At 31.3% G+C, this 13,480-nt stretch overlaps 1 protein-coding gene across 1 annotated transcript in view; it reads left to right on the forward strand.

The window, feature by feature from the left end:
• Positions 1 to 13,480, forward strand: part of LOC143198427 (frequenin-2) — a 170,903-nt gene that overhangs the window by 97,018 nt on the left and 60,405 nt on the right. The window contains exons 2-3 of the mRNA XM_076407625.1: positions 8,670 to 8,694; positions 12,505 to 12,553. Coding sequence (XP_076263740.1) covers positions 8,670 to 8,694; positions 12,505 to 12,553 — 74 coding nt within the window. The remainder of the gene's footprint in view (positions 1 to 8,669; positions 8,695 to 12,504; positions 12,554 to 13,480) is intronic.

Here is a 13,480-nt window from a genome sequence, read left to right on the forward strand (position 1 = left end):
GAAACCTAAAACGAAAATGTATGCTTAGTCCACCCATAAGGGACCTACAGGGAAATTAGGCACAAAACATTAAAATCAAATGAAACTGAATTTGAATATAACAGGTCAATTGAAAAGTCTCCGGCCTGACACATAGATGGCGCTACTAGAATTAAGTCCATATGTTTTAAGTTAGCCCTAATCCTCAAAAGATGCTTGCATAAATTTGACAGGTGTCGTATAATTAGTTTGTGAATTATAGCATTTTGAGTGAAGCAACTTTTGTTATTGTGGAAAAAATGGATAAAAAGGAAATTCGGGTGTTGATAAAATTTTGTTTTTTGAAGGGAAAATACAGTTGAAGGAAATACTTGGCTTGATGCCGAGTTTCCGAAGGCTGCCCCAGGAAAATCAACCATCAAGGACTAGTATGCTAAGTTTAGACGTGGTGAAATGAGCACCGAACACCATGAACGCAGTGGACGTCCAAAAGAGGTTGTTACTGACCAAAACATTTAAAAAATCCACAAAATGATTTTGAATGACCGTGAATTGAAATTCAATGAAACAGCCGATACTCTAAAGATATCAACTCAACGTGTACATCATATCATTCATGAATATTTGGGTATGGGAAAGCTCTGTGTAAAATGGGCGGGGGCGAGATCACCCAGTTTAGCTTTTTTGGAGCTTTTGATCAAAAACAACGACGAGTTGTTGATTCGGAGCAGTGTTTGAAGATGATCAAGCGTAGTAAACTAAAGTTTTTGCATCGATTTGTGATAATGGATGAAACATGGCTCCATCATTTCACTTCAAAGTCCAATCGACAGTCATCGGAGTGGACTGCACACGATGAACCCGCTCCAACGCGTAGGAAACTCAACAGTCGGCTGGTAAGGTTATGGCGTTAATATCTTGGGATGCGCATGGAATAATTTTCATTGACTATCTTGAAAAGGGAAGGAACATCGGCGAAATCGCCAAAAAATCGGCCGCATTTGAAGAAAAATAACGTCATGCTTCACCAAGATAATGCACCATGTCACAATTCAGTGAAAACGATGGCAACAGTCCATGAATTAGGCTTTGAATTGCTTCCTGATCTGGCGTATTCTCCAAATCTGCCACCCAGCGACTATTTCCTGTTCTCAGATCTCAAAAGAATGCTCCATGGGAAGGAATTTTCGTCGAATGAAGAGCTGATTGCCGAAACTGGGGCTTATTTTGAAGCAAAGGGCAAATCATTCTACAAAAATGATACAGAAATGTTGAAGGATCGGTATAATCAGTGTATCACCCTTGACGGGAATTATGTTGAATAAAAAAAAACTAATTTTGCCAAAAAAATGTGTTTTACTACGGTAGGCCGGGGAATTTTCATTTGACCAGTTAATATACCGACCAAGGAGTCCCAGAATGTTCCAATTAAATTTGTTACACCAAGAAAATCTCCGAAACCAATATAAAAAATTGTATTGGTTGATTGGAACAGTATATACATTATGAGTACATAATAAGTTGCTGCTGTACAAGCAAATACTAAAACCTTTTTGGACCTGGTTGAATTCATTTATGGAGATGCTATCTCAAAAGTAATATCAATATAACACAAGCATTTGAGCATCTTGATAGTATTGTGGATGCACCCAGATTCTATAAAAATAATTACACACCGAAACCTGGTTATTCCAAAGTTATAGGGGAACTTAATGGATTAGCAACAAGACACGAGGAAAGACTCCACTCCCAAGTTAACATTGAAGTGCTGTAACTTTTGGATAAAACTGAACTAGGATGCAAATTAAAGAGAACCAAGCCGTGTGGTTTTGTTTATTTGTGTAGTGAAGTGTATTAAATGATAAAAGCATTGAACAGTGCTACTACCTTTTATTTTATTTCATTTAGTAAAGAAATAATTAAGGGCGAATGGGCCTTTCTACATAAGTATCTAGTTTTAACTTACAGTAGAGACAAATTGTAACTTAGTCGACAATGTCTAGCTATTATGTTATATGGAAATCACTATGCTTTGCTCTATTATTCCTAATTGAGTTTACTTAAAATGAAAAAAAAATTCAATGAGTTACTATGGAAAGTTATAATTGTTATATTTTGTTATTACTACATTTACTAGATATTAAATCTCTTAATATTTTAAAGATGTTCTCTATTACATTTGGCCTTTCATTCTATATTTCATTATTATTATTTCATTCGCTAGCACGCTCTTTAGATATTTTTATCCATCGTGTTGACGGATTCTCAAGCTCCGTTATAGGCGACCGCGATTAAAACAAGTGATAATCATAAGAAGCAATGTTTGGTGAACATAAAGGGTTACCTTACTCAATTGTCCAACTAAGCACTTGAGATCCTCAACGCATTAGTTTTCACAGATTGAGGAATCTATAGTAACACTACTATTTAGTTGATAAAGTATTATATTTTTCGATGAATATTTGATTTGTCAATTAATGTCCGAGTATGGTCATATAGGCCTGGTGAATAATTTCCGTGGTCACATTATTTGTCATCTTTAAGCTGTAAATTTCTTTAAACTGAAAAAATAAAACAAACTCTCATTAACAAATGATTGCCATTAGGTATATTTATTTATGACGCTACAGAAACTGTGCTTCCTGATAACGAGCCAACAATGGAATAATGGCAACTGTCATTAAAATCATTAATATGTTATCGGACCGCCGGAATCGACAAAGTTAGAACAGAAATGGTCAAGGCCGGCGGCGAAACATTGTTTTAAGAGTTTCACGTGTTGCTCTATCAAGAACTGTCAAGGTATTAGTCTTCTATTAATTGTCAGGAATATTTATGAAGATCATATGGGATCAATTAGACTTTCAAGAGCTCGGATGGAGGCAAGCCAGGAAGAACAGGAAGTGTTCAGTGCTTTATATTCAATCTAGGTTACGTAAGTAAGATTTCCGCGTTACACCAGTTGATGAAGGAACGTATTAGATGTGGTAAACGTGGGATCGTCATTTTGGTGATTTTCTCTACTGTCTATTGTTTACACTGATGCTCACTTTGGCCAGATTATGAAGCTGAGCATACACCCTTTAAAATTATTAAGCTTCTGCAGGTGTTCACCAAAGAGATGTCGTCTCCCTACTGACTGCAGATATGGCGTTCAGTGTGATGTTATACATTTGTTGACTGATCTGATGCTTGCATATGACTTGAGAATTAATGAAAAAAGTCTAAAAGATTGACCACTAACGGATCACCTTCTACTTTAAATTTCAGCTGGATTTAGTTAGTGCAAGTGCAGGATTTCAAGTATTTGGGATCAATAATACAGGAGAAGAAAGTGACATCTACCGCCGAAATAAAAATTTGAATCTCTTAAAGGTTCAGGAATTTTTAGTTCTTCAGTATAGTGCGTGTGGAATAGAGGAAATAAAAATTAAAATCTGCTTTTTTCGAATGCTTATCTTGCGAGTACATCTCTATGTCTGCGATACTTGGACGCTGTTACAGTCTGACAATTGTAAGTCTGAGGTCGTCCAAGTGCGATACCTAAGGCAAATTCCATATGTTTCATAAATGAGGTCATTTGTTTAAAATGCGATAATAATTGCACAAATGGAAAAAAAGTCTGAGACGTAGATTACAAGTCCTGCGCACCATCAGCAGCATATTGTTTGAAAAGACACTCCCATTTAGTTTATGGATTGATGATTGATTGACCACTATGGATTGATGAGGATGATATTTGTTGCGAAATATTTCTGTCTTCAATTTTATTCACTAGTGTACAGCATTATAAATTCGCTGGTTTTCGCACTTAAGCATATCTTCACATATAAGATTAACCAATTTAACAAGGCTAAAATCTGTTCTATTTATGTTTTACTACTTACTTTCATTTAATTATTCATTATTTTGTTTTTGCGAAATTATGCCTGTAAATTAAAACCATTCTTCTGTGTGTCTATGTTCATCAATTTACACAAGACAATACTGTGTACATATTGTATACTAAAGTTTTATTTTCCTACACTATATGGATTAAATGACTGCAATAATTTAATACATTCCTCAATGAATAATTAAAACTCATTTTATTCAAACGAACACATATTTATTGACATAACTGAATTGACACTTTTGAAGTTAAAATGGTGGACAAACTAATTTTTGGTGATTTCAATCGAAGTCTTCAGTATCGCACTCGCACAGCTCCTCTTCGCATATCTCCTCCCAGTCCATGATCGTGCGAGGAGGATATAGTTGGTTATAGATGTCTTTTCCATATTTTCCTACCATGACACCCGCGAATAATCCGATACAGATAGAGCCGTAGTCATACCAAGTCCCCAATTTCTTCATGTTTCTAGTTATTCCGAATTTTCGTGTTGATTACAAACAATTTACATAATTTTTTTATCAATATGGTTATTGCTTAGTTTGACATGGGCATATTTCAATTTTGATAATGTTATAAAATAAACATAGACAAGAATAATCAATATTTTGATGCTTAATTGACACTCTGAATGACATATAACGAGCATGGGATTGTCAATGTTATGTAATAATTAAATAATAGTAATCTTTCTGTCATGATCGCGAATTATATTCGGACTATTCGGATTTTAATGCCGTATATTTACGTAACACAATCGATATAATATGGGATATCATGAAATCTCTTTGTCTCTCGTTTTCGAGATGAAAAACGAGTAGTTTAGAAGCATAAACATTTAAGGATAAGTGCAGTTTATAGAGAACTTTTACGATATAATAAAGGTTGAAGTGGCTATTTTCATATAATGACGAATAACATAAAAATTATGATCCTACTTACTATTTGAGAATCGATGGTTTATTTAAAAATCTGTATTACAAGAGCGCTAAATAATTTCGACTTGTTGCTTATATAATCATATATTAGAAATGGCACATGATATGAGACATAATATTAATAACATCGAAAGCCCTAAAATATTTTCACTATAGATCATTATTGTCACTTATAAAGTGAAAGAAATATAATAAAGAAATGAAAAATATTATTTATAATCTTTCCTCCTATATACTTCTTTATTTTTTAAAATATCTATTCTATTTTTTATAGTATTCTGCTCTCTGTGTTGACTGTTCTAATCTTGAAAAAAAGTTGATTATATTATATTACTGTATTAAAGTGTATTGTTATATTAACGTATTATAATACGCGGTCTTTTCCACGGTCTGATTAATATTACGTTTACAAATATTAGAACATAATGTATGATAATTCATGAAGGCATCAGAATTATTTATACTGATGAGTTCTATATGCAATTTATTTTTGTACTTTAAAATAACAAAAGGGCAATCATAAGTCTATAAATTATGAATTTTTTTATAATGATTTTTTTATATGAAATATTTTTATATTATATAGCTTACTACTTATGTTTATATTTATCGACATAGAAACAATCTAATACTTGTACATCAATTTGGTTTTATGAACAAATATGTCATAAATGACTAGCCACACAGAATCGCAGACATTATTGAAAAGAAATAAGTTTTCTCAGCTATATTCTTAGACGTAGCGCAAGTCTTCCATAAAGTTTGGTATAATGTATTTATTTATACATTTCATAAAACGTTACCGAAGCAATACATAGGACTTTTAAACTACTACATCTAAACCAGGATGTACAGAATTAAACAAAAACAAGATTACTAAGCAGTGAAATAAACAAAAGCAGGTGTGCTGCAAGGCATACTTCGTTTCAGGTGGCATACCAAAAAGAAAAGAAAAGGAAATAACTGGAATTAAAATACAAAAATATATAGGTTATTTGAAAGAAATCTAAATTATTCGTGCATAATAAGTTGCTTCTGTAAAAGTAAAAACCTATATATAACCTATGTAATTCCGAAACCAGTTATTGGGATGTTCTGCGAGACCTAATATTAACATGATATAAATGGTTTGGAATGAATGAATATATTTTTCACGTTTATTTCTGCTGAATGATGTTTCCATTCATTTAGAGTTTTTAAAAATTAGATTAATTGATTAGAAATTGATTTATTAAAATTTATTGAATAACTCAAGTTGTGAGTTGAATGGATTTTATTGTCCATCGTATTTTAACTGGTAACGATGAAAATATAGAAATAGTTTACTTTGATAATCTAGAACAAAAAAGCATAAGTTAGCCCAAAGAACCAGCGTTATTGCAATAGGAACAAAATAGCTATAAGTTTAATTTCTTTAAGATGAATTCTACTATAACCTGACACAATGAATAAAAGTATGATTTCTAAGCAACAGCACTAATAACAACAAATGACAAACACAACACAGTGATGACCTGGTTGATACAAACATTTGAAGTGTTGAGTAAACAATATGAGAAAAAAAAGTTGTATAAAATTCTGAACAATATTTTGACCGATTTGACTGGGGCATCAGTAAAGACAGAACAGTCCTCCTCTGTTGTGACAGTCGCGGGTTTGAATCCTGCTAGGGCATGGTCGTAAATTTATGTTTGGATTATTTAATATTTGTGATTGTCCTAGGCAAGAGTGTAAAATCCGACAAGAGATCATTCTAGTTACGCCTGTAACCAGACTGGGTAAGATCGATTGTCTCTGGTATGACCTCCAAATTGGTTACTCCCAAGACTATAGGAATTTAATGAAGAGGAACGTGGTTCGGAGCCCATTTCAAATAGTAGGTTTAGTCCAGATAAAATCTAGTTGGTAAAGTGAAGAGTATAATATATAAAGTAATAAAAATATTTTGTTGTTAGTTTTCCTACTGTGTAATACAATTTGTATTTAAGTTGTATTCTAGTGTAGAGGCCTGCATTTTAGGTATTTATTCAAGTGAAATAATGAAATAATAGTTTTACTATCAGTTTTTTAAATACATATTCATTAATGTTTAAGGAACACATAAAAGAAAAAAATGAAGAAAACCTTGTGGAGCCTTAAAATTGTCAGATCAGAATAGAACAATCTAAACATTTATATAAACATTTCAAAATTAAGTATATCAAAAAATCCTAAGATTTAACACTATCGTGCACATTTTTTCCGCGTCGAAGGCATTTTCATCAGCAGTGGCTGGAATTGCGTGATGTTGCTTTTATCTCCGCCTCATTTTTTCCTCTGAAATTCCGTTTTGTCTTGTTTTACACTCGGCTGAGCTTCATCCAAAGCGCCGGCAAGGGAAACGACGTTAGATCTCGAGTACTTATGCCCAATTTTATCACAAAACAGAACAACATCGTACGTTATTCTTCTGTTCCTGACAAATCTTTGATATATATATTTCTCGGTTGTGTATCGTATGTTTCACTTCGTCTCTTTCCTCGTTTCCTTTCTTTGAGAATGTAATTTCGGTAAAATATATAAAAGATTGTAGTTATTTTATTTCATTTGTGTTGTACAATAATAAAAATGATAATATAAAAAACTCATTTCTTTTTTATTTATTTCTCTTATTATATCCTGTGCGAATAAAATTAGCTTTAGTATAATATAAATTTAGTTAAAGATTTTTTAAACTTTTCTAAAACTTTTATGAAACGGCATTCTAGAAATATTAGAACTTTCATTTAAGGAATCTTCATATAAAGTTGAATAATTGTAGCATGTGAATTATATTTACAAAAATAATATATATGTTATATCATACAATATATGACACGCCTTTTGGGATTACTCTAGAGTCTTATATTTTTTATATTTTTCTTTGAAATTATTTTTAAATTTTGCTAATAATTTGTAGTAACAATTAGGAGAGAAAGATTATTAAAAGAATTTGAATTCAATTTTGTTATTATATATTTGTTTTATAAAATTCAATTGCTTTCATATATTTGTGTAATAATAATTCGTAATAACACAAATATACATAGTTTTAGACCTGAGCAACCAAAAGCAATTTATAAGGCAAATTGGGGAACTGATTAGAAATCAGTAGTCTGTTTTTAAATTGGTTTTAATTTTTGAAATATTCAATAAATTATTTATTTTACTATTTTTTACTAATCAGAATTGAACGGAGGTAGAGTATTTTATACTGCTTGGGATCTGTTTCACGTATTAGGGTCCAAGAGCAATCGCTTATTACGTCTTCGCTCCAAAATCCTTGGAGTCGCCTTTCGCGGATTTTCGCTATATGTTGTTGTAGTCGCTCTCCTTGCTAGTCGCTCGTGTAGCTCAAGTTGAATTGAAAAAATCAAGATATGTTTGCTGAAAATATACTTCGAGATACGTTCGAGCTCCAATCCTGTGTCAATTTTGCCACAAATTAATGCATAATATAATATTATACAAAATAACATTTGATATTTTGCTATTTTTCTATATATTGCTTATTTATATAGCTCATGCAGAGTAACATTGGTTGGGTATCAAGTGATGGGGATATCAAGCAAACTGTTTTTACAATTTTTATTTAATAATCAGCTCATTCCAAATTATAATCTCAATTATATCCTCATTCCAGATTGTCAGTCAAATGATTAGGTCTACCCTCGATAACTAAAGCCGTGTATTTCATGATTGTTATTAGTAATCAAAGAATAATTTTTAATATTATTTAGTGATAAGTATAAATACTACATTATTAATACGTTTTACTAAGCTGAGTACTTGTTATACATATGTTGATATATAAGGTATTTATTGTTATTCTTTTGTTTCAGTTACAGAAAAGGAAATTCGACAATGGTAAGCATACATTTTCGTACATTTTATTTATTTGTTAATTGCTCTACTTATTATTATCTTAATTTATATAAGTTGATAGGAATTAAGTTCGAAGTAGAATTGTAAACTATAGCATTTTGGTTTATTTTTAATTCTGTTAAATTTTTTTTTGAAAATGTTTGGTTGATTAAATACATTGAAACCATTTCTGTCAAGTTTCATATTTTCTCTCAAGTATAAAAGTAGCAAAATGATATAATATTCTTAGATATAAATATATAATTTCATTACTTTTGGTTATATTGAAAAGGAAAACAAAAATACAGAAAATGATACAGTTATTGAGAATAGAAAAATCTTTTGTTTTTTAAATGTTTCTCTAATAGTTTATGTAAATATTATATAGTAGGTTTTTTTATGTGTCCATGCTGGTATCTATTATTTGGGTAAAATAATTAATTAAATAAGAGTTTGTTATTAAAAGAACAGGGTTTTATTTAAATTAATTTTGAGTATTAGAAGAAAATCCTTAGCAACCTATTAATATGGAGAAATTACCTTTTAAATAAAGAAATTTAAGCTTCTTTTAACTATAATTTCTGTTTGGAAATATTGGAATAATCATGGAGACTGTGGAAGAGAACAACGAAATTGTCTACGCCATGACACACATCAAACAGAACATTTGGGTCATCAGAAGTGAGGCCAATATTGTTTGATATTTATACTTGATAGGTTATATGTTGGTTTATATCTCATCATCTGACCAATGTATAAAAAATGAAAGCTTAAAATTTGTCAAACTTCAGTTGTATTGAATGTTTCAGATTATCTTTTGTTTTCATTTTTTCAATAAATATTTCAAGAATAATAGTCAATTATCTCTCTGTATTTTAGGGTTATAAATAGTGAGGTTATTGCCATAATAGGGAACGTATGTTGCGATTGAGTCAGATTATTTAGTTTTGAAATGTTTAGGAAATGAAATTTGTTGCAGCACTTCATATGGCACTAAAACTTATAGATTTGGATTCACAATTGTATTACATTTGTGGTTAAATAGTGTTTTCCTAACAAAAATGAAAATTTTATCGCATCGAGCATGTTCATGGGTTCTGAAATCTACAAATCATCTCCAAAATGTATGAGTTATTTAGTGAGTTACTTAAAAAATGAACACAGTAATGTAGAAGAATTATCGAGACTTCAATATGTCGACCATGGTCGTGGAGATACACAATGTTGTAACAACGAAATCTGTTGAACATGATCCTCTCTTACCAAGGAGGTGACAGGGATTTCATGAGACATCAATTAATTATTTGTAGATCAAACTGCTTTTGTTTCAAAGAATTCAGTTCAGAGTGTAATATTCTATTAAAAGAAGGACACTGACTTTAAATTTGGCGAACATATGTAGTTAATATTTTCTAAAACGAAAAACCTTCTATTGTTTATTATAACTAGGGTTTATAACATTTTTTGATCATATTTGCTTTTATACCAGAAGTTCATAGGCAATTAGTAATATAAGTAAAGAAAACGATGAGTTCTTACTCGATAGTATTTTACAAAGAATTTCATTATTGTAAATAACAATTTCTGTTAATATATTTGAAATAAAAATAAAAATTTGTTTCTATTCTCAATAATTATCATCTCTTGTACATATTAAATGTAAATGTCAATTCTTTAAACCTTATTTACTGAGTATAAAATACATAAAACGCAATCAAACATGAGGAAAATATTGTCTGGTATTAAAACGAATTCACAAACTAAGATAGGGAATACATTATACATCATGATGATGAAGTTCATTGCTACTTTGCGTAGAATATATGTCTATCTAAAGACGTTTTTAACATACGTCATCTAAATTGTGTAATCAAAACGTCGCAATGTTGCTGTATCAACTCTAGGTTTTAGTTCAGTTTGGCTTTAACGTACAACAAAATTCTAAACTAAATGAAATAATTAAACGAAAATATCATTATGACACGTAATTTATTTTAAGTTTATAGTACATCTAGTCTATATATTATAGAAGGATTTAAAACTACGATTGTGTACACAATTATAATAGTTTTTGAGTTAGGGTTGTGTTTCATTATATTTACATTGTAGTCTTTTACATACCGTTACAGTTCTAGGCACGTTTTTTTATGTAGTTGCAACTCTGGAGGCCTAATCCACCTAATTAACAATTGTATATCAAAGTAATATATATTTTACTTTCATTATAGAGCGTATGCATCTTTTACGTTTAGTTCTTGTGTTCTTCGTTACAATGTTTCCCTGTAAAATCATTGTGATATCATTATATTTCTGACCACTTATTCCGCTTGTCACCTGACACTTATTTTAACTAAATGCTGATGTATATTTTGAACAATTACACACATATCTGTGCGCATAAATCTTTTACACTCCACAATAATATTTCCTACAGTTATCATAAATTAATTATATACCCACCTTTACTTGTTTCACTTTCATCACCCTGTCTTAGAAATTGGCAGCATTGAATCATATCATATTCAGAAAGTTTCATTCAACTGAATAACTAAGCTGTTAATTAACATTTGTCCAAAATTACAGTCCATCTAACATTTGTTCACAATTCCATCATTTGTCAATTTCTTATTCAATAAGTCTGATCGAGTTCATCCAAGCTGAAGGTGTTGTTAATCATTTCTGTTTCCAGCATGAACAATATATCTGTAATGAATTATTAATACATGTTATGACCAATAAAACGCAATCAATTGTTATTCCAACATATTCTCTTTTTCCATCAGCTTTTGTCGTCATAACACTATTTTTATTATCATCTTGCCATGAGTGACCATTGGGCATATTGGCTCTATTCTGAAATATCCGTATCTTATCTAATTACATACGTAGAAATAATCAAAAGAAAAGTGAAAGTCTTCACACATTTTATTATATGCTTTTAAAAATTTTATTCTTTTAAAAGCAATATTAGACTTCTTCAATACTAACAGTTTCCTTTGAAATAATTGTATTGAATTATGTTTGTATTGAAAAACTACTCACTGTTTTTGTGCATTTCATATCTCTGATAGAGCTAACATTAAGCTGATCTTGATTCGTCACCCGCTTCGTATGAGGACGGCTTTTTCGATGAATTCGAGATTATATTTTTATTTATTTGAGATATTTCGGTGACTGTGTCCATATTAATATGCAATGCAGCTGCAACACGCTAAAACAATTTTGAATAAAAATCACAGTAAATTAATATTTAACAGTAAAAATGCTTACCTCTGTAACGAATTTTACCGGCAAGTGGGGGCCTCCATTATCTCGTTCCTGTTCAAACTAACTGATTAAAGACAGAATATGTTCTGTCTGGCTTCTGAAAATTCCGAGCAATAAAATGAAGCGATTTGAAATGTATCAAAACAAGCAAAGCATTAAAACAATATTTGCCGCTTTATAACCTATTATCATTATTGTTTTGAGAAGAATATTGCATACGTTTGACATTTTGACAACCGGAACTTTGGCAGATTTGTTCGGTTACACGTTCGAACTTATTAGACAGCATTGTGTTTTATTTTTACTGGAATAAAATCAGAAGGAAAATATTGTCTGATTCTAAAACGAATTTTCAAATTCCGACAGGCAATACATTAAACTTGATAACGTATGTTCAAAACTTCTTTATATAAACTATATTTGTTTTATATTTACCGATTAAGGCTTTTATTCGTTATACACCTTTATTTTATTTTTATGCCGCTGTAGGTTACTTTATATAGATATATAGCAAATAAAATCAATAAAATTAAATATTTTTTGCAGGCATAAAGGCTTCCTGAAGGATTGCCCCAACGGTCTCCTGACAGAGCAGGTAAGAATCCATTATCCACGTTCCTAATTCGCCATCGATACAGAAACAACCATCCGTTATATTTGTCCCATCGAACGGAACGTTAACTGAAAAATAATACATCCATTATTCATCCTCTTTATCAGATGATACATTCAGGACGGGGCCCCGGAGTTTTCTGGGAGTCGCGTCCCCGTTCTCATTTCCATTTTATTAGATTCCTTTTTGTGCGATTGATTATCCATTCCTGTATCGAACCAATTGATTTTGTCGATACTCCACGGTCGCTGGTGAGTTTTTTTCTGTGTAGTTTTATGATTGACGATACTCGTTCGATATGTAAAAGTGAATGCTTGTTTGTTTGCCTGGCAGTAATGAAGGTTTAGCCGGCTGTTCTGCATACGACCACGAAGGTTCTTAGTTGAAAAATGTGTATAAATAAAAATATTTTGTATCATGAAAATGGAAAAATATAATTTGAAATTTGTCGTATTCGAAGGGACGTAATGAAATAAAATCACAGAGTAATTTGTAGAGAACCTAATAGGTGTCTCCGAAGTAAAGTTTCCCAACATCCAATATCTAGATGATTTAGTGATTATAGCGACATTATATATATCTTTGTAGTACGGGTTGTCCTTTGCTTCAAAATAGGCCTCAGTTTTGTCGATCACTTCTTCATTCAACGAAAATTTCTTCCTAGTGAGCATTTTCTTGAGATCTGAGAACAGGAAATAGTCGCTGCGTGCCAGATTTGGACAATATGCCAGATCAGGAAGCAATTCGAATCCTAACTCATAGATTTTTGACACGGTGCATTGTCTCGGTGAAGCAGCACTTTCTTTTGCTTCAAATACAGACGCCATAACCTTGCCAGCCGACTGTTGCGTTTCCCACGCTTCGGAGTGAAATAATGGACCCATGTTTCATCCATTGTCACATATTGAC

This window comes from Rhynchophorus ferrugineus, unplaced genomic scaffold (genome assembly GCF_030347505.1).
Source record: "Rhynchophorus ferrugineus isolate W39M unplaced genomic scaffold, kcgeb_rfMv2 rfM6, whole genome shotgun sequence".
NCBI lineage: Eukaryota > Metazoa > Arthropoda > Insecta > Coleoptera > Curculionidae > Rhynchophorus > Rhynchophorus ferrugineus.